Raw genomic sequence first — 20,291 nt, forward strand, 5'->3', positions numbered from 1 at the left:
ATTTAGGTGAGAGACTGTGGCTTGTGGAAATGAGACCTTAATTTCCAATAAACTGGGACAGGGGGAAAAGTTAACCTCTAGCATTCTTGAATGCTAAGGTTTACTCGAGGAACAGGGCTCCTTTCCAGACCCCAGCAGACCCCCCAAGAGGAAAGTCTCAATCCATCAGACTTGTAGGAGTCCACAGGAAGCAAATGCCCCCTTAGCTTTCTGGCAAAGTCCCCTGCCACCTACAGTCAACAATGATCCTTTGTACTGAAGTCCTGATGCTGCAAACTCTAGTGTTAAACCAAATTGCGAGACTTGCTCTAAAATCATGAACCCAGCTTGAAACCCCAGCTCCTGGAATCTTGTTATTAGTTGAGAAACCTCCCCTTCTATTTATTATTGTAAAGCACGTTTCTAGCCCTCATGGTTAGCGAGAAAAAGGTTCAACCATCACTCAAGTGCACCTTAAAGTAAAAAACTCAAATTTAAACAAGTTAATTTTTAAGCCAATCACGATTTCTGGGCAGTCTGACACGATTTTGGGGGCACTTGAGCTTGGTAAAAACTAAAACCCACTAAGGCCCATAAAAAGGGAATCCCACTCTTGAAAGTTTCTCTACTTCCTCAGGACCAGGGCTCTCCTTCTAAAGAACACAGGAGGTACACAAAAAGCCAACAGGAAGACAGCTGGACTTCTAACAGTCACAGGAAGGGAAGGAATGTAGCTGGCAGGAGTCAGCAAATAAATAACATAAATAAAAATAAAAAGCCTTCCTTCACTTGTTCCTACCCCATATAGTGGGGGGGAAGGGGTCATGGTGACTGAAGAACCCCTGTGCCACTCCTGCTATCTCCTGCATGGAGTACCAGGGCATAAAGATTCCATCACCCATTCACCCACAACCCCAGCCTGGGAAAACTTTCCCAGTCCAACAGCCAGTGCATCCTGCAAACTTTATCAGCCCACCCCATAGGCCACCCCTTAGCTCTTTGAGAGCCTCACAAATCCACTAGACTTAGGAGACACTAACCGGTAGCCTACTCAGCCCTGACCCCAACAGGCCAAGGAGGCAGAGAGTGGTCCCAATGAGTCTTCTAGGACTGACGGAAAGGTGCCAGGAAAACACCTGGGGCTTTCTGCAAGGTTTCCCTCTTCTGCATATCTCAGAAGGGCCGTGTAGAGAGAGGAAAGCCCTCTTTACAAAGCCATGCTCTCTCTAGCCCCTCCCAATGCAGATCTAGCAAGGCCTGCAGAAGCTGGCCTTTTTCCCCCTTGGGAGCCTCAAAAGGTTTGAGGGAAGAAGTTCAGAAGAAGGTGAGGGAGGAAGGAGATGTAGCATTATGGAGGGCATTTCCCTCCCACCCAGTCTTGCTCCCTTGGCTCCACACAGGAGATGTGGGGATTGTTCAGATTGCAGTAGGGTATTTAAGGACAATAGTTCCAATAATGTCTACTTTCTGCTGCCCATAAAAAGGGAATCCCACTCTTGAAAGTTTCTCTACTTCCTCAGGACCAGGGCTCTCCTTCTAAAGAACACAGGAGGTACACAAAAAGCCAACAGGAAGACAGCTGACCTTCTAACAGTCACAGGAAGGGAAGGAATGTAGCTGGCAGGAGTCAGCAAATAAATAACATATCTACTTTCTGCTGCTCCCTGGCCTTGGGAGCTCCCAATGAATCAACAATCCTCTGGAGCCAACAAGCCATAGCAATGTGATTGTTCACAATTTTAGCTTGTCAAATATGATTTTAAATTAAGTCAGTCAGGGGAGGCTACCAAAGTAGGTTCTTCTCCCTGTTCCTGCCTTTTAAAAAACAAAAAATTAAAAAGGGGCGTGTTACAATGCAGGACTCTCTTCAAAATTGAAATACTTCCCTGCGACCCTCAACCTACCCATGTTGAAATCGACTTGGCTTTTTGTTGATTCGATTATAAAAAGGAATTTTCCACCTCACGTAGTTTAGTTGCAACCTTAAGTATCTCAAGTGGACATCCATTATACCAAATTATTAGCAATTTTTAAAAAGCTATTTAACAATATTATGCAAGTTATTCTGCTGAGACTGGCTGACATGGATTCTAATGCTAGAGGAATGTTCTAATAAAATATTAACATGAGCACAAGACTATTTTAGAAGGACTCAACATTTTTGAGTTGTCATCTGTTAAACTTGCACTTCATACCAAGTGCCTTTCCTGTAATGGTGATAAAAGTAATTTCAATTCCATGTTGGCCAACCAGGGTACATAATGACTTCAGTGAGATTAAGGTCTCAAAACCAAGGCAACCGATGATATCTAAGGTAAAGAAAAATGTGAAGCTTTCCAAACCAAAAATAGCACAAGTTATCTAGGAAAAATAGTTAATTTGGCAGCAACATGTTTCGTATTGCCTTAAGAAGTTTTTCCAGAAGAGGAAAGGACAACATGACCTGTTAAAAAAGGCCATAGTTGAGCAAAGCCATAAGAATAAGGAGTTCTGTGCTTATACAGCGCCTAGCACAACGGGGTCCTGATTCACAGCTTCCAAAATACTCCTGTAGTGTCAAAGAGAATGTTAAGTGACTTTCAATGCTCCCCTTCAAGGGCATACAAACTGCAGCTACATAAAAGAAGAGTGCTAGAGTCTTAAGGATTGAATTGTGCAGGGACCAGTCACTAAGGATTTTGATCTCCATTACAGAAGCCACACAGCAGAATAGTACTGCAAGACACCAGACTTCTTCACAGGAAGGACCTTTTAAGAAAAAGCTACACATTATTGGAACTATTGTCCTTAAATACCCTACTGCAATCTGAACAATATCTTGGTCCACAGAAAACCTTTTCTAATCAACTGAATATGTCTGTTCATAGTTAATCCCTAGGACATATTGAGGGCTTTTCTCTCTAAGATCCTGACTAAACATAGGGGGGATAATATTTATTAATTTTGATATAGTATTGTTACAATTTTTTTTCATCTGGAATAATTAGAGAGCCCAAATCCAGAAGTATCCATCCACAGGTAACTGGATAAGACCAGTTTCCAGGTTGGCAGGTTTTTCCATACAGAGATACATAGGTTTTATTGCCTAGTTTTTATCCGACAGAAGAGTCATCTAGTGTTAGAAAAAGCTGATGGGGAGAGCGGTGTTATTTTCAGTCTTCTTTTTCCCTATTTAGTCAACATCTCACCTTATTTCCTGAGGACTAATCAAATCACTTACTTATTCCTCAAAAATATTACACAATTAACATCAGCAGACTTATTGGAATAGGGTTAACTGGTTTTGTTATTAAGCTGGTCCTCTCTACTGACTGGATAGCAGCAGAACAATATTGCAGGGTCCAGGATTAAGTCTCTTGATGATGAAGCAAAGAATTTAAAAATAAGTTCTGCGAGAACATTTCCCTCCCCTCCTTCAAATTAATACAATTGTAAGACATTGCACAGTTTAGTCCTGCACTGACATTTGCTCTTTAACATTATCAAGTACATTGTTGTTCTGACCATTCCCACCCTCAACCTCATGCCAAGGGCCACTTGTGACATGGCTTAGTAGTGTGATCTCACGATAAGGGAATTGTGCCCATATATAAAGGAGAGGAGGTTGTTTGCTAAGCAACTGGGAAAGGAAAACACTCCAGAAGGTGACAGCCTGAAGAAAGAGGGTTATTTTAGCCAGACTGAATAGTTTGATGTATTCTATCCACCTTGTCCATGGTAACCAACTCTGCCTGGAGCAGATAGAGTGAAATTCTGCCCTCATTTAAATCAATACAAGTCTGGAGTAACCCTTGTGAAGTCAGTGGCCTCTTTCTGGACATATGCCCATTTAAGAACAGAAACGAGCCACGGACCTCAGTCTCGTCCAAAGAGTCATTCTCAGGCTATGTTATGGATCCACTGTATGACCAACATCCTCCTGACAACGACAAAAGGCCTGATCCAGAGCCCATTGAAGTCAGCAAGAGTCTTTCCATTGTCTTCAATGGGCTTTGAATTGGACCCTAAATGCATAAATCTTATATCATATCCAGTCTCTATCAGCCAGTAAGTCTATCCCCAGCAGATTTTACTAACAAATTCATATTAATTTCTTCTGATATCAGGGAAAGAAAGCTTCAGTTACAACTACTGCTAGATAAGCATAAGTTAGGTAAGCAACTGCTCCATTCAAAGCCATAGGTTAATTCACCAGCTAACCAATTTTCATTCAACAGCTGGATAATAATGTAATTATTTAGGGTAGGATACTATACAAACCTCTGCATGTGAATAACTTTACTCACATGCTTCCAAGGATAGCTGTATTGGCTTCACAAGAACTACCTGCATCAAGAAAGCTTTGCAAGCTCTGCTCCCTACTTAGCAAAAAAAAAAAAAAAAAAAAAAAAAAAAAAAAAAGGAGGGGAGAATTAGTTATATTGTATTAGTGCCTAAAGGACCCAAACTGCACCAGGGCACTCTGCGCTAGGAGCTGTACTAATACACAGGTAGATAAAGTTCCTGCCATAATGCTCTCACACAAACCACTGCAAGTGAAAGAGGAGTTTAAACAAACAGCGAAAGGAAGAAAAGGGTAATAGAAATAAGGACAGTCTAGCAATGTGCTCAACTCAATGGGTCCAAATCATCTGATGAGTGTTTATATATCAACAAGTATAAACTATCTCAAGTGCCCATCAAATAAGGTTAGAGCACTCTCTCAAAGCACATATCACAAGTGGGTTTTGAACGTGATGAGTGTGTTTAAGCTAATTGTTTATATTAAACATGAATGCCTTTCACTGTACTTTAGATCACTAGCTATTCGAATAGGTTTTCCAGTTGAGATTCCTTAACTCAGTAGTCAAGATTGTGTCAGTGAATTCCTCCCCTCACCTCTTAAAATTTGGTTTTTGCAGTGGAGACCTTAAGCCTAAGAGCACCAGCCATATATTGGGAGCCAGAGGTATCCCCCCATAAAGAGGTTTTGCTTTCAGACATACTGGGCGAATGCTGCACCAAAAAATTAAAAATTCTGTGCACAATATTTTAAAATTCTGCATATTTTATTTGCCAAAAACAACAATATATTCACACCAGTTTCAATTATTTTGGTAATTTACTTCAAAATACCTGTCAGCAAATATGTCTGTAACAATACAGACAACAAAAAAGATTCAGGAATATTTATTTATTTTTGAGAAATAGATTCCCTACTAGGCATATTATTACTGAACTTTGAGTAATAATTCATCTACACTACAATACAGAAATGTATTTCCCACACCCCTGAGAAGCAGTGCAAAGACTTGGGGGAGTCAGGGGTAACAGAGGAGCTGAGGGATAGGGAAGTAATTGTGGGGAGGGAGCCTGGGTAGGTGCGAGAAGTATGGAACAGTTGGGATTTTTATAGGTGGGGGGAGGGACTGTTAGGGAGCCTTCCCCATGCAGACCCTGGCTGACCCCTAGCCTCTCCCATTCAGTCACCCCTCTTCCCACCATCCCCATGTGTCCCTATACCCCTTCCCCAATTCCCATGTGGCCCCTGTGCCCCACTCAGCCCTCCCCCTCACCCATCCCCTTGTGTCCTTGCACCCCCACTCATCCATCCCTGCCCAATGTGTCCTTGCACCCCACTCCCATTCAGCCCCCACCCCAGTCTGTCCCCACCACTTGCCCTTCTGAACTCTAGTCTGGGACCCCCCACCCCAGCAGCCCCACATGCCCCACTCTGTCTGTCCCACCATATCCCATACCTCCTGACCTGGTCCTGTGGGCAAGGCACTGTGAGGAAGGCAGCCTCTTCTTTTCCCTATCCGCAGCTGGGGCTGCTCGCTGTTCTGGCTCCACAGTGGCCACTGGTGGGCAAAATTCATAACTGCTGCAGCATTTCTCGGCAAAAGTTATTTTCTGCTGAGAAAGAAAAAAGTCTACGCAGCACATGAATTTTGCGCATGCACAGTGGGGCCAGTAGTGTACCTAGGAGGGGAGTGGGGCAACGGACACTCTTCCACTGAGCGTAAGTGGCGCCTTTTTAATTTTTACTTACCCGGCCATGCTCCGGGTCTTCAGCAGCACTTCAGCAGTGGGCCCTTCACTACCTCCAGGTGTCTTCGGTGGCACTGAAGGACCCGCCACCAAAATGCCGCCGAAGACCCACAGAGCGAGTGAAGGTCCCGCTGCCGAGGTGCCACCGAAAACCCGGAGCACTGCCCTGTCAGTAAAAGCGCTGCTGGTGGAGTAAAAGTGCCGCAGCAGGTGGCACCTTTTTTTGTAATCGCTCCCCCTGTTCCCCCCACCTGGCTACGCCACTGAGGGGCGCAGAATTCCCCCAGGAGTAAATTCATAGGATTTTCTTGCATGCTTTCTCATTCCATGCCCTTTTAAGGATTCAAAGATGGATTTTCATCTTAATCCCAGAATTAGATGAACTACATCACCAGATAAGTGTTTTTGATTCGCCCCCTGCTCCACTCTCCTGCCTCCCATCCCTTCAAAAACTGTTATTTCCACTATGAACTTAAAACTTATGCCACCTCAAGGCATAAGTCACAAGCTAGGTCTACACCAGTGGTTCTCAACTAGGGGTATGCGTATGTCTTCTGGGGGTACATCAACTCATCTAGATATTTCCCTAGTTTTACAACAGGCTACATAAAAAGCACTAGTGAAGTCAGTAGAAAACTGAAATTTCATAAAATGACTTGTTTATACTGCTCTATGTACTATACACTGAAATGTAAGTACACTATTTATATTCCAATTGATTTTATAATGATATGGTAAAAATGAGAAAGTAAGCAATTTTTCAGCAATAGTGTGCTGTGACACTATTGTCTTTTTATGTCTGATTTTATAAGCAAATAGTTTTTAAGTGAAGTGAAACTTGGGGTATACAAGACAAATCAGACTCCTGAAAGGCTGGAGTCTGTAAAGGTTGAGAGCCACTGATGTACACTCCAGCCTATGTTGGCAAAATGTATGTTGCTTGGGGTGTGAATATTCCATCCATCTGAGCAACATAGTAATATCGACATAAGAACTCATGTGCACAGCTTCTCCCATTAACAGCTTCTGCTGTTTGCAGAGGTGGTTTTTTTAATGACAGTGGGAAAGCTCTCCCCTGTTGGCATAAAGCATCTTCACCAGACACGCTGCAGTTGTATCGGTGCAACTGAGCAGCTACAGTGCTGTACATAGAGAGGTGGCCTTATAAAGCCAGCTGGTTTGCCCAGTATCCTGACCCAATCCAACAAGCCAATAGTCTGGGAAATTTCTCCCTAACAAAAGTCCTCTCTAGAGGGAACACATGATTATTTTTTTCAAATGGGGGGGGGGGATCTTTATTAAGAGATATTTTTAGCCTATGCAGTATGCACACCTCTAGGGACAGCAAATTCAAACAACAAGTGCGGAGGAGAGAGAAAACAGGACTTGTTTATTATTACCAAGTAGCCATAAAGGAAGCATTCTTATCAGCTGGCAATTTTTTTAAGTAGTACAAGTCTATGGGAAAGCAATCCGTAGTTGAACGAAGTCCCAACAGTGAATATACAGCATAATGAGGGAAGCCTAAGAGGTACAATTATGAGATAACAATACCCCAGGAGTTACTCCAGCACTAAGTGCAACTTTACTGCTGTATTATCCTCGTATCAATTGTTGTGGTGTGAATAACTGCTTTTACAGATGTTCTTTCAAATCATCAGTTATTCTAATTTGAGAAAAATCAGCATATCAGAGAGCACTGACATTTCAAAATTACAAGCCACTAGACTAAATGAGATTTGTTGTTTTGCTGTAGTAACCCATTATACTGTGCAAGGCCGATCTATTCTTTCAGTGAAATTGAGATGCACTAATTGAAATGGGACACTGAACCTTTAATAATGCAGACTGCACCAAAAGAAATGCCCTCCATACAGATACATCACTTATTTTAAGTCTTCTCAGTGCTACCAATACAGTCTATTTTGTTATTAATGAGGTGCTTAAATCTAAACAGTGTATGCCAAGCAAAACTAAAATACTGGGTTACTTATTACACAAAAGAGGAGTAGTGTTTATATTCATATGAAACTAAACACATGGTGTAAGGTGGAATTATGGTTTCCTAAAATATTAAGCAGATTTATGATCTAATCAGAAAAAAAGTCAATAGAATTTCAATATACCATCTTCTGTACTACATAAGTCACATCAAATCTACCTCCCCTTGAAAAACTTCCATACACCAAGTTAAACTATGGAATTCATAGCCAGAAGAGGTCACAGAGACTAAAAACTAGCAAGATTCAAACAGGCTTTAAACAAAGAAGGATGGTCCAGTAGTTAGGGCACTAGCCAGCGACCCAGGAAAACTGGGTTCAAGTCCCTACTCCACCACATCTTATATGGCCTTGGACACGTCACTTACTGTCTCGGTACCTCAGTTCCTCATCTGACAAATAGTATTTCCTTACTTCACAAGGGTGTTGTGGGGAGAAATACATTAAGAATTGTTAGGTGCGCAGGTACTAGTGATGAGGCCAATAAAAGCAGTTGAGATAAATAGTTGCACCTAACAGCTAGAAGATTGCATGTTAAAAAGGAGCTACTTGCATCCCTCCACAAGCACCCCATGACCTTCTTCCCCATATCATGGGCTCTGTATGTCCCCCCCCACCATTATTATTTTTCTTTTCTTTCTGACCAGGATGATTCATTCAGGGTGTCACAATTTTAAAATGTAGTCGGAGGATGGGCAGAGCTGAGGGATTTGGGGGCAGGGAAAAGTGGAGTGGATGATGCTGGACGGTGTTAAAGCTGTTATCAACTGGTTCTTTGAGCTGTAGATAATTAGAGATCTGGCTGACACTGCTGGATCTGCTAACTAGATGCCAGGGGCTTGTGTGTCCTCCATTGCCCCCTTCTGGTTTTCTTATTTTCACCATAAAAATATAGTATTTGTCCCACTGATGCCTAGAACATTCCCTGAAATTTTAGAATTGATTGGATGTGGCATTCAAAAGTTATTGTGTTACAAACAAACAGGCACCATCAAGTTGAGTGTAGGGACTTGCTTTGCACCAACTGTCCAGTTAGAACAGTCAAAGCTGACAACAGTTTTGGAAGAGATATTAGACTTCCTTCTTCCAGGCTTAAACCAATCGGTTACGGATTAAGAAGAGACCTGATGTAGAGGGCAGATTAACCCATATCTGCCAAATATGTGGTTTCTTTGACCTTCCACTGAATCATTAGGAAGACAGTTTGCCACTGTCAGAGACAGGATACTGGACTCAAGGGGCCACTGGTGTAATCAAATATGGTAATTTTTATGTTCCTGAAATATTTCCTGTTGAAAGGAACAGGGGTTATTTCAGCAGTGTCACGGTCACATTAAGATATAAAAGTCATAATAATGCACTTCATATTTGTCAACAGCAATGAGATTGCACAGCTCACAATGCCAAATTCTCCATACCACATGGTTAAGAAGAGAGAAAGAACATACAGACAATGTATAGAAGGTGATATATACACATGGATGCAATATAGAAACCTAGATAGATATATCCCCATGCCATGGGAATGGAAACAAAAGAGACTTTCAGAAAGGAAGAAATTGCCCTCCTTGTTCAGAACGCTGGTCGGTCTATCTAGTCCAGAACAGAATGCATAGAGGAAGATAGAAGAATCCCTATCCTGGTGAACTGTGGAATAAACTGCTCCTGGGAAAGTTTCTTCCAAACTTTAAACAGTTTTTGGTTTACTCTCCGAAGCCACAGGATTTAAACTCCATATATCATCATATAATGGAACTACAGATGTCTCACTACACATATGTCTAATCCTTTTGAATCCCACTCAACTCTTAGTTTCAATCATAACCCAGTGGAACTCATAGTCATAAAGTAACTATGTACCGTATGAAAAAAAAAAAAAAAAGTACTATTTTCTCTCAGCTTTACAATGCAATTCAAAAGGCAATACTTTTATGTTTTCTGGTCTCTGCATAGTAAGAAGGGGTAAATAGAAGCACTTTCCTTACCTTCTCCATACTAGTCAATATTTTATATACCTGTCATGTTCCCTTTAATTTATTTGACTTTTCTTTAAAGATACCAGTCCCTATCTTTTCATCTTCCCCCAAATACAGAAGCCTTTCCATGTTCTCATCATTTTCATTTCCTGTTTCTGGTAGGATGACCAGACAGCAAATGTGAAAAATCGGGACAGGGAGTAGGAGGTAATAGAAGCCTATATAAGAAAAAGGCCCCAAAATCAGGACTGTCTCTATAAAATCGGGACATCTGGTCACCCTAGTTTCTTGACCTCTTCTATTTTTCTTTGGGGGTGGGAGGAGCACAGACACACACAATTGCCACCAATTCCTCATCAGTGCAGTTTTACTCAACTCTGGCTCAATATTACCCTTTTATTTAATATCAGAACAAGAACCATTATTCTTCATAGATGTCAGAAGTATCCCTCAGAAATTAATCTAGCTTTTAACAGTCTCAGAACAAATTTAAAGTATTATTTTTCCTAAACCCTTTGTTAAAATAGAAACTGCAGAGATCTATTCAGGGCTTCAGTTGAAATTTAGGAACCTGCAGCTCAAGGAAACAGTGGAATAAACCATGATACCACAACAGTTTTCCTGAGTGCTCTGTATGGGTGATTAGATTAACGCCTATGTAAAGAGCTCTATCTTTCCATGCTGGATGCACTATCAAATTTCATGACAGTCTGGATATAGAATATCTTTACGTATTATAAACATGAGAGAACAGTGACTAAATAAAGTGTTTTCACCCTGTCAGCAGAGCAAGACCAACTCATAGTTAAAGAGGGAATCCTAGTTATCAAGGAAGGAAGCTGTAGTGGTGCCATGGAAAGTTCTTGCATTCTTACAGACCTAGTTAACAACAGGCACTGTAAATCAGTCACACAACAATCTGCATGTCAGTCAATCCAGAACGACCTTCTCACTGTGAAAGTGTTACTCCCATGGATCATCATAGCCACCGTCCTCATCTGCAACCGCATACCAATCAGCATAGCCTCTACTGGGCAATCATTTCCCCTCTCATTACGCCGAATGTTTGCACTGACAGCTCTTTTCCACTAGCCCGATCTCTATACACAGTAGTGCATGAAGTGCTACCCAAGGAAACATATGCATGTCCACAGGGATGAATTAGTAATACAGAGACATCTGATCCAAATCAGAGAGACTGCAAATCCCCAGCCCGTTTCAGCGCTCAGCAGATGCCACAGACAGACAGATAATTGCAAAGCACGCGTGGTTCAACACCTGAATGGCCTGCACTGCACACCACCTTCCTAACGCACAAAACGAGAGGCGATTGTGGTGTCATCTTCTTAATCAAGCTCTTGTTTACGAGCGCTTGTCTCCTTTCGGTCCAGAGGAAACCAATGCGATTAAGAGATTAACAGGGGAAAAGAGGCGGGGAGTAAAAAAAAAAAGAAACCCCCCATCCAAACAACCACACAATGCGCGCCCGTTAATCTGCAACAGTTTCAATCTCTTCCAGCGCCTGCTCCATTGCACCGAACCTCCCTTTGCAGCCGTGCCAGTGAAGAGGAACTGAGATTTGGGGCATGTGTTTTGTTAATTTGCCAATCCATCTGCAAATCGCACGAGGGGGGGCATTATTCTATAGGGGCAGAAGGGGGCGGGTGGCTGGGTAAAGTTAAAAACCCACAACCGCTGAGAGGAGGAAAATTGGCCGGTCCTTCCTCTTTTGTAACGAGATGCTTCCCGCACGGGAAAGGAGAAATTCAGAGGGTGCCCGTTTACCAAGCGATCAGCGAGGGCTTCTTACCTCGATCCAGTGCCGCGCCTCGGCGAAGGCTGGCTCCGGACGGGCAGCGTCCTGCTGCAGAGGCTGAATTTCTCCCAGCTCTAGCCGAGGACTGGCCATTTGCAAAGCCTTGCCGCTGCCTCCGCTGCAGGAGGCTCGCACGGAAGAGCCGAGTGACCCCCCAGGCAGATCCTCTAGCTAGGGGAGCTCGAGGCCGCTGCTCTCCGCCTCGGAGCGGCTTGCAGCCCGGCTGGCTGCTGCTCGCCTGCGGTAACCTCTTCGCTGGTGTCCCAGTCCCCGTCCTGCCGCCCCGCTGGGAGCCAGCCTCCTTCCTTCCCCGCCCCCCTGCAAGGCGAGCTGAGCGGCCAGCTAAAAATAAAAACAGACTGTCACTGATGAAGCCGCTTTGCCTTCAGCCCGTGCAAATGCCCAGGCCGCCGCCGCTGCCCCCGCCTCCTCCCGGCCTCCCCCGCCCCCAGCAGCAGTAGCAACAAACAGCAGCAATCACATGCCTCATTATGCACTGAGGCGGGGGCTAGCGGGGGCGCTCCGCCCGCGGAGCAAAGATGCTTCTGCAGCAGCAAGGGAAGAGCCCAAGCATACCTGGCACCCAATCAGCCTCAGGCAGGGCTGGGGCCGCCCACAGTCTAGAGCAACCTGCCTAGGCGGAGAAGCGGGCCCCGTTTTACTTCAAATGTTGTTCGGAACCCGCTCTCCGCAGCCAGGTCCGGTTCAGGAGGGTAACGAGGCACTGGCAGCCCTGGTTATGTTGGTCCCTGCTCCATGGCAGGTTACTGCGCTCACGATGAAAATACAAGGATAAAGGGTGGGGACACCGGGACACAGGGTGGGATTTAATTGCCCAGCTCCAAACAAAAACTATGGGGCTCATCCTAGTACCGCCAAGCTTTGTCCCTTCACCTCGGTGCCCCCGCCCCTTTTCCTGAACTGGGGAAAGGACTCTCGCTAATCACTTGAGATGCTCTATCTTGGCTTCCCTTCTTTCTGTGGCCAGTTTTTTTTTCACAGTAACGGGGTTTAACTGAACTGCTTCCCTGAATTTTTGCATTATTATCTGTTTCCCTTGTTTTACACACTAAATTTCTGAATATTCAGCCACACTGGGAAAGTCCTTGGGGTGTCCTGGGGGTGACTTATTTTAGTGCATATATAAATTATTTACCAAATTTAGTGATTGTCCAGGCTTTTCAAGATTTATGTTGTTTGTTTAGGCAATGGACCTAGACTGGTCAGTTTCCTTTCTGTTTATAGTCAGTTTTCCATTGAGGGGCTCATGACTTAGCACAGTTCTGTTGTTTTTGTTCCAGTCCTGAAGAGCAATGGTTTAAGGGCCATTATCAATATTTTAATGGCTGGAAATACATGCTACTGTCCTTACAAATAGCACTTAAGATTCCTATGCCTAATGAAGATTGAAGGGAGGAAAAATTTCTCTGCTTCCTCAGTTTGTGTATTGTGTACTTGGTCCTGCTAGTGAAGGCAGGGGGCTGGACTCGATGACCTTTCAGGGTCCCTTCCAGTTCTAGGAGATAGGATATCTCCATATATAGTCTATAGTATAGTATAGACACCACCTTGTGTATTTGTTTTGTGTATTTGACACCATCTTATATAAAGTCATTTTCAGTCTTTAGTGTGTGTATAATCAGTTTGGACCTAATCCTGCAAAGGGATCCAGGTCAGCAATACCTTATGGTCATGTGGATTTGTTTACAGGATTCCTTGCTTTTCTCTGTGGATTTTTCTCACAGCAACAGGAGGGGCGGGTGGAGGAAATTAAACATTAAAATGGGATTGTAAAACTATGAAAATTTGCAAGGGAACTGATAGGTTGATATAGTGCCTAAAACTACTTTTAACACATCTTTTTTAAATTAACTAGATATCAAGTTGATTGTGTCCCCTTTCATTGAATCATAGACTATCAGGGTTGGAAGGGACCTCAGGAGGTCATCTAGTCCAACCCCCTGCTCAAAGCAGGACCAATTCCCAACTAAATCATCCCAGCCAGGGCTTTGTCAAGCCTGACCTTAAAAACTTCTAAGGAAGGAGATTCCACCACCTCCCTAGGTAACCTATTTCTGTGCTTCACCACCCTCCTAGTGAAAAAGTTTTTCCTAATATCCAACCTAAACCTCCCCAACTGCAACTTGAGACCATTACTCCTTGTTCTGTCATCAGGTACCACTGAGAACAGTCTAGATCCATCCTCTTTGGAACCCCCTTTCAGGTAGTTGAAAGCAGCTATCAAATCCCCCCTCATTCTTCTCTTCTGCAGACTAAACAATCCCAGTTCCCTCAGCCTCTCCTCATAAATCATGTGCTCCAGCACCCTAATCATTTTTGTTGCCCTCTGCTGGACTCTTTCCAATTTTTCCATATCCTTCTTGTAGTGTGGGGCCCAAAATTGGACACAGTACTCCAGATGAGGCCTCACCAATGTCGAATAGAGGGGAACGATCACGTTCCTCGATCTGCTGGCAATGCCACTACTTATCCAGCCCAAAATGCCATTAGCCTTCTTGGCAACAAGGGCACACTGTTGACTCACATCCAGCTTCTCGTCCACTGTAACCCCTAGGTCCTTTTCTGCAGAACTGCTTCTTAGCCATTCGGTCCCTAGTCTGTAACAGTGCATGGGATTCTTCCGTCCTAAGTGCAGGATTCTGCACTTGTCCTTGTTGAACCTCATCAGGTTTGTCCCAATCCTCTAATTTGTCTAGGTCCCTCTGTATCCTGTCCCTACCCTCCAGCGTATCTACCACTCCTCCCAGTTTAGTGTCATCTGCAAACTTGCTGAGAGTGCAGTCCACACCATCCTCCAGATCATTAATAAAAATATTGAACAAAACCGGCCCCAGGACCGACCCCTGGGGCACTCCACTTGAAACCGGCTGCCAACTAGACATGGAGCTGTTGATCACTACCCATTGAGCCCGACGATCTAGCCAGCTTTCTATCCACCTTATAGTCCATTCATCCAGCCCATACTTCTTTAACTTGCTGGCAAGAATACTGTGGGAGACTGTATCAAAAGCTTTGCTAAAGTCAAGGAACAACAAGTCCACTGCTTTCCCCTCATCCACAGATCCAGTTATCTCCTCATAGAAGGCAATTAGGTTAGTCAGGCATGACTTGCCCTTGGTGAATCCATGCTGACTGTTCCTGATCACTTTCCTCTCCTCTAAGTGCTTCAGAATTGATTCCTTGAGGACCTGCTCCATGATTTTTCCAGGGACTGAGGTGAGGCTGACTAGCCTGTAGTTCTCCGGATCCTCCTCCTTCCCTTTTTTAAAGATGGGCACTACATTAGCCTTTTTCCAGTCATCCGGGACCTCCCCCGTTCGCCACGAGTTTTCAAAGATAATGGCGAATGGCTCTGCAATCACATCCGCCAACTCCTTTAGCACCCTCTGCAGTGCATACGGCCCCATGGACTTGTGCTCGTCCAGTTTTTCTAAATAGTCCCGAACCACTTCTTTCTCCACAGAGGGCTGGTCACCTTCTCCCCATACTGTGCTGCCCAGTGCAGCAGTCTGGGAGCTGACCTTGTTCGTGAAGACAGAGGCAAAAAAATCATTGAGTACGTTAGCTTTTTCCACATCTTCTGTTACTAGGTTGCCTCCCTCATTCAGTAAGGGGCCCACACTTTCCTTGAGTTTCTTCTTGTTGTTAACATACCTGAAGAAACCCTTCTTGTTACTCTTAACATCTCTTGCTAGCTGCAACTCCAAGTGTGATTTGGCTTTCCTGATTTCACTCCTGCATGCCTGAGCAATATTTTTATACTCCTCCCTGGTCATTTGTCCAATCTTCCACTTCTTGTAAGCTTCTTTTTTTTGTGTTTAAGATCAGCAAGGATTTCACTGTTAAGCCAAGCTGGTCGCCTGCCATATTTACTGTTCTTTCTACACATTTGGGATGTTTTTTTCCTGCAACCTCAATAAGGATTCTTTAAAATACAGCCAGCTCTCCTGGACTCCTTTCCCCCTCATGTTATCCTCCCAGGGGATCCTGCCCATCAGTTCCCTGAGAGAGCCAAAGTCTGCTTTTCTGAAGTCCAGGGTCCATATTTTGCTGCTCTCCTTTCTTCCTTGTGTCAGGATCCTGAACTCGACCATCTCATGGTCATTGCCTCCCAGTTTCCCATCCACTTTTGCTTCCCCTATTAATTCTTCCTGGTTTGTGAGCAGCAGGTCTAGAAGAGCTCTGCCCCTAGTTGGTTCCTCTAGCACTTGCACCAGGAAATTGTCCCCTACACTTTCCAAAAACTTCCTGGATTATCTGTGCACCGCTGTATTGCTCTCCCAGTAGATATCAGGATGATTAAAGTCTCCCATGAGAACCAGGGCCTGTGATCTAGTAACTTCTGCTAGTTGCCAGAAGAACGCCTCGTCCACCTCATTCCCCTGGTCTGGTGGTCTATAGCAGACTCCCACCACATCACCCTTGTTGCTCACACTTCTAAAGTTAATGCAGAGACTCTCAGGTTTTTCTGCAGTTTCATACCGGAGCTCTGAGCAGTCATAGATTCTAGGACTGGACGGGACCTCAAGAGGTCATCGAGTCCAGTCCCCTGCCTGCATGGCAGGACCAAATACTGTCTAGACCATCCCTGATAGACATTTATCTAACCTACTCTTAAATATCTCCAGAGATGGAGATTCCACAACTTCCCTAGGCAATTTATTCCAGTGTTTAACCACCCTGACAGTTAGGAACTTTTTCCTAATGTCCAACCTAGACCTCCCTTGCTGCAGTTTAAGCCCATTGCTTCTTGTTCTATCCTTAGAGGCTAAGGTGAACAAGTTTTCTCCCTCCTCCTTATGACACCCTTTTAGATACCTGAAAACTGTTATGTCCCCTCTCAGTCTTCTCTTTTCCAAACAAAGAGAAGACTGAGAGGGGACATGATAGCAGTTTCCCTAAGGAGGAGGGAGAAAACTTGTTCACTCATACTCCTCTCTTACATACAATGCAACTCCCTCACCTTTTCTGCCCTGCCTGTCCTTCCTGAACAGTTTATATCCATCCATGACAGTACTCCAGTCATGTGAGTTATCCCACCAAGTCTCTGTTATTCCAATGACATCATAGTTCCTTGACTGTGCCAGGACTTCCAGTTCTCCCTGCTTGTTTCCCAGGCTTCTTGCATTTGTGTATAGGCACTTTAGATAACTCGCTGATTGTCCCACTTTCTCAGTCTCAGACAGGAGTCCTCACCTCTTGCACTCTCCTGCTCGTGCTTCCTCCCGGTATCCCATTTCTCCATTTACCTCAGGGCTTTGGTCTCCTTCCCCCGGTGAACCTAGTTTAAAGCCCTCCTCACTAGGTTAGCCAGCCTGCTTGCTAAGATGTTCTTCCCTCTCTTCGTTAGGTGAAGCCCATCTCTGCCTAGCACTCCTCCTTCTTGGAACACCATCTCATGGTCGAAGAATCCAAAGCTTTCTCTCCGACACCACCTGCGTAGCCATTCGTTGACTTCCACAATTCAACGGTCTCTACCCAGGCCTTTTCCCTGCACAGGGAGGATGGATGAGAACACCACTTGCGCCTCAAACTCCCTTTATCCTTCTTACCTTTAAACCACAACATTGACAGTTCAATATTCACAATCACCCTCTTTCTCCCTTTCTCTTGTAAATCAAAGTCTAAGGCCGCTACGAAGACTTGCGTGCATGTTTAACTTGCTATGGTGGTAGTCCCAACTTTAACAGCTTATCGTTAAACATATGCATAAGACTTTGCTGAAATGGGACCTAAATAATTTCATAGTGGCCTTTTTTTTAAGGCCTAATCCTGCAAACATTTACACATGTGTTAAGAAACAGCAGTGTGTCTGTTAAGCATGTGCATAAGTGTTTCAAGGACCAGAGCCTAAATTACAATTTTTAGTTACATTTGCATGCAGTAACAAAATGTATCTGGATATTAGAAACCTACATATACAAATATTTATTATTATTTCATATGAAAATGTTTTTTAATTACACTGCTCTACAGCCAAAATGCTTCTGAAATAAATGTAGTCAAACTTTACTAACTCTGAGTCACTGAGAATGAAAATGATGCTTAAAATTGTTGATTGGCTCTAGTTTTCAAGATATGCTATTGGGTCAGTATATATGACCTTTGACTTGGGAATGGCGGAGGATAAGTGAGTTATAAAGGGAAGGGATCTCAATTTAAACCAGAAATGACTAAAATACATCTTTGACTGGATCTAGGAATAAATCTGTGACTGGGTTTGGACAGTACTTGCTTTTTAGGCAAAACAATGAATGATGCAAACTGAAGCTGGTATTGCGTCATACATGATATGAATTGCATCATGTTATTCCTAGAAGTCATGGATGATACAATCATAACGAAGCATACATCACTCTGCTGAACAAATTGCCCTATATCAGCTCTAGAAATCATACAGTGTCGTGCTCTCTTATTTGTCAGTGTTTGATTTTGCAAAGGGACACATTTCTGTTTAGCCAAAGTGAGCAGAGATGCCTCGTACTTGTGTGAACAGTGCAGATAACTTCTGCTATGTTTGTGGTGAAGTGACTTTTGCATCACAAAAGCGCAGTATAACCACTATGGTTAAGAAAGCCTATCACCTTTATTTTGGCTGCAAAATTGGAGATCAGGACAAGAGGTGGGCCCCACACATATGCTGCAACACTTGTGCAACAAATCTTCGCCAGTGGTTGAACAGGAAAAGGAAATCTATGCCTTTTGCAGTGCCAATGATTTGGAGAGAGCCAACAGATCATACCAGCAATTGTTACTTCTGCATGGTGCCTCCAGTTGGGAAAGGTGGGTCAAAGAAGAAAAAGTGGACTGTGCATTATCCAAACATTCCATCAGCTATACGCCCAGTACCCCACGGAGAAGGACTGCCGGTTCCTGATGCACCAGAATCATTCTCACTTGAGTCAGACGAGGAAGAGGATGAAACTTCTGGTCCTGAACCATCAATGTCACAGGACCCACATTTTCTCCCATCCTCCCCCTCTGAACCACACCTCATAACACAAGGTGAACTGAATGACCTTGTCAGGGATTTGGAACTACCCAAGAGTAAGGCAGAGCTGTTGGGCTCCAGACTACAGCAGTAGAATCTCCTGGCAGGTGATCCATGTTCCGTGACCGTCAAAAGGATCTTGTCCCATTCTTCTTCGTGGAAGGTGATCTTGTAGCCTGCAACAACATCGATGGTGTGATGGCAGCCCTCAACATCGTTCACCATCCAGATGAGTGGAGACTGTTCATTGATTCATCGAAGACGAGTCTTAAAGCTGTTTTACTGCATAATGGCAATGTTTTGCCATCAATTCCAGTTGGTCATGCAGTCCATATGAAGGAAACCTATGACAACATGAAACAACTTTTGAGGTGCATAAACTATGACCAACATCAGTGGCAGCTTTGTGGCGATTTGAAGGTTGTTGCTCTCTTTCTTGGTCTGCAGACTGGATACACAAAGTACTGCTGTTTTCTCTGTGAATGAGATAGTCGTGCAAGAGATTCCCACTACATCAAGAAAGATTGGCCACTCCGACAGTCATTGGAGCCTGGGAGGAAAAGTGTTCAGCATCCTCCACTTGTTGAATCAAGGAAGATTTTGTTATCACCCTTACACATCAAGCTGGGTCTGATGAAGAACTTTGTCAAGGCCATTGACAAAACACAAGCAGCTTTCAAGTACATCCATGGAAAATTTCCAAGGTTAAGTGAAGCTAAGATAAAGGAAGGTGTCTTTGTTGGTCCTTAGATTCGTGAACTTCTTCGAGATGATGCATTTGACCATGCACTGCATGGCAAGGAAAAGATGGCATGGAAAGCCTTCCAGTTAGTGGCAATAAATTTTCTCAGAAACAACAAGGCAGACAACTACAGGTCGTTGGTGGAAAACCGCCTCAAGGCATACAAAAGCCTTGGTTGCAACATGTCACTAAAGATACATTTTTTGCACTCTCATCTAGATTTTTTTCCACCGAACTGCGGAGCAGTGAGCGACGAGCACAGCAAGCGATTTCACCAGGACATTGCAACAATGGAGAAACGCTACCAGGGCAAATGGAGCCCATCGATGCTTGCAGACTATTGCTGGACAGTGACAAGAGATGCTCCATTTAATGAATACAAGAGACAAGCCAAGAAGCGCCGAGTAGACACTGAATAGGACTAAACTATGTACATAATTGTTTTTTGCCTTTTGTTTCATAATAAATTTTATTTATATAACCTTTTGCTGATTTTTAAAGTGTTACATAAACAGGACAGGTGAAATATTATCATGTAAAGCAACCATAAACACATGAAAAGACCTAGAGTTACAATTTATGATTAAAACTCTACTATTATCTACACAATATACATAGACATAAAATGTAAAAACTTAAATATCTTAGAAACAGTAGCCAATCAGTTGTTTTAATTGTCATATTTGAATTCAGCACATCAAAATACATAATAAATTGCACATTTTATCTCTGAAGT

At 43.6% G+C, this 20,291-nt stretch overlaps 1 protein-coding gene across 15 annotated transcripts in view; it reads right to left on the reverse strand.

Annotated features, from left to right (window-relative positions):
* The window catches only part of LIMCH1 (LIM and calponin homology domains 1), a 311,947-nt gene extending 299,754 nt beyond the window's left edge, over positions 1-12,193 (reverse strand). For 6 of the 15 annotated variants that reach the window (XM_034771943.1, XM_034771947.1, XM_034771946.1 and 3 more), the window contains exon 1: positions 11,796-12,191. In XM_034771943.1, the coding sequence (XP_034627834.1) occupies positions 11,796-11,894 (99 nt within the window). In that variant the 5' untranslated portion in view covers positions 11,895-12,191. Of the gene's footprint in view, positions 1-11,795 lie in introns of all 15 variants that reach the window. The other 9 variants (XM_034771939.1, XM_034771948.1, XM_034771942.1 and 6 more) reach the window with 7 other exon arrangements.
* Positions 12,194-20,291: the final 8,098 nt, after the last annotated feature.

This window comes from Trachemys scripta, chromosome 5 (assembly GCF_013100865.1).
Source record: "Trachemys scripta elegans isolate TJP31775 chromosome 5, CAS_Tse_1.0, whole genome shotgun sequence".
Classification (NCBI taxonomy): Eukaryota; Metazoa; Chordata; order Testudines; family Emydidae; genus Trachemys; species Trachemys scripta.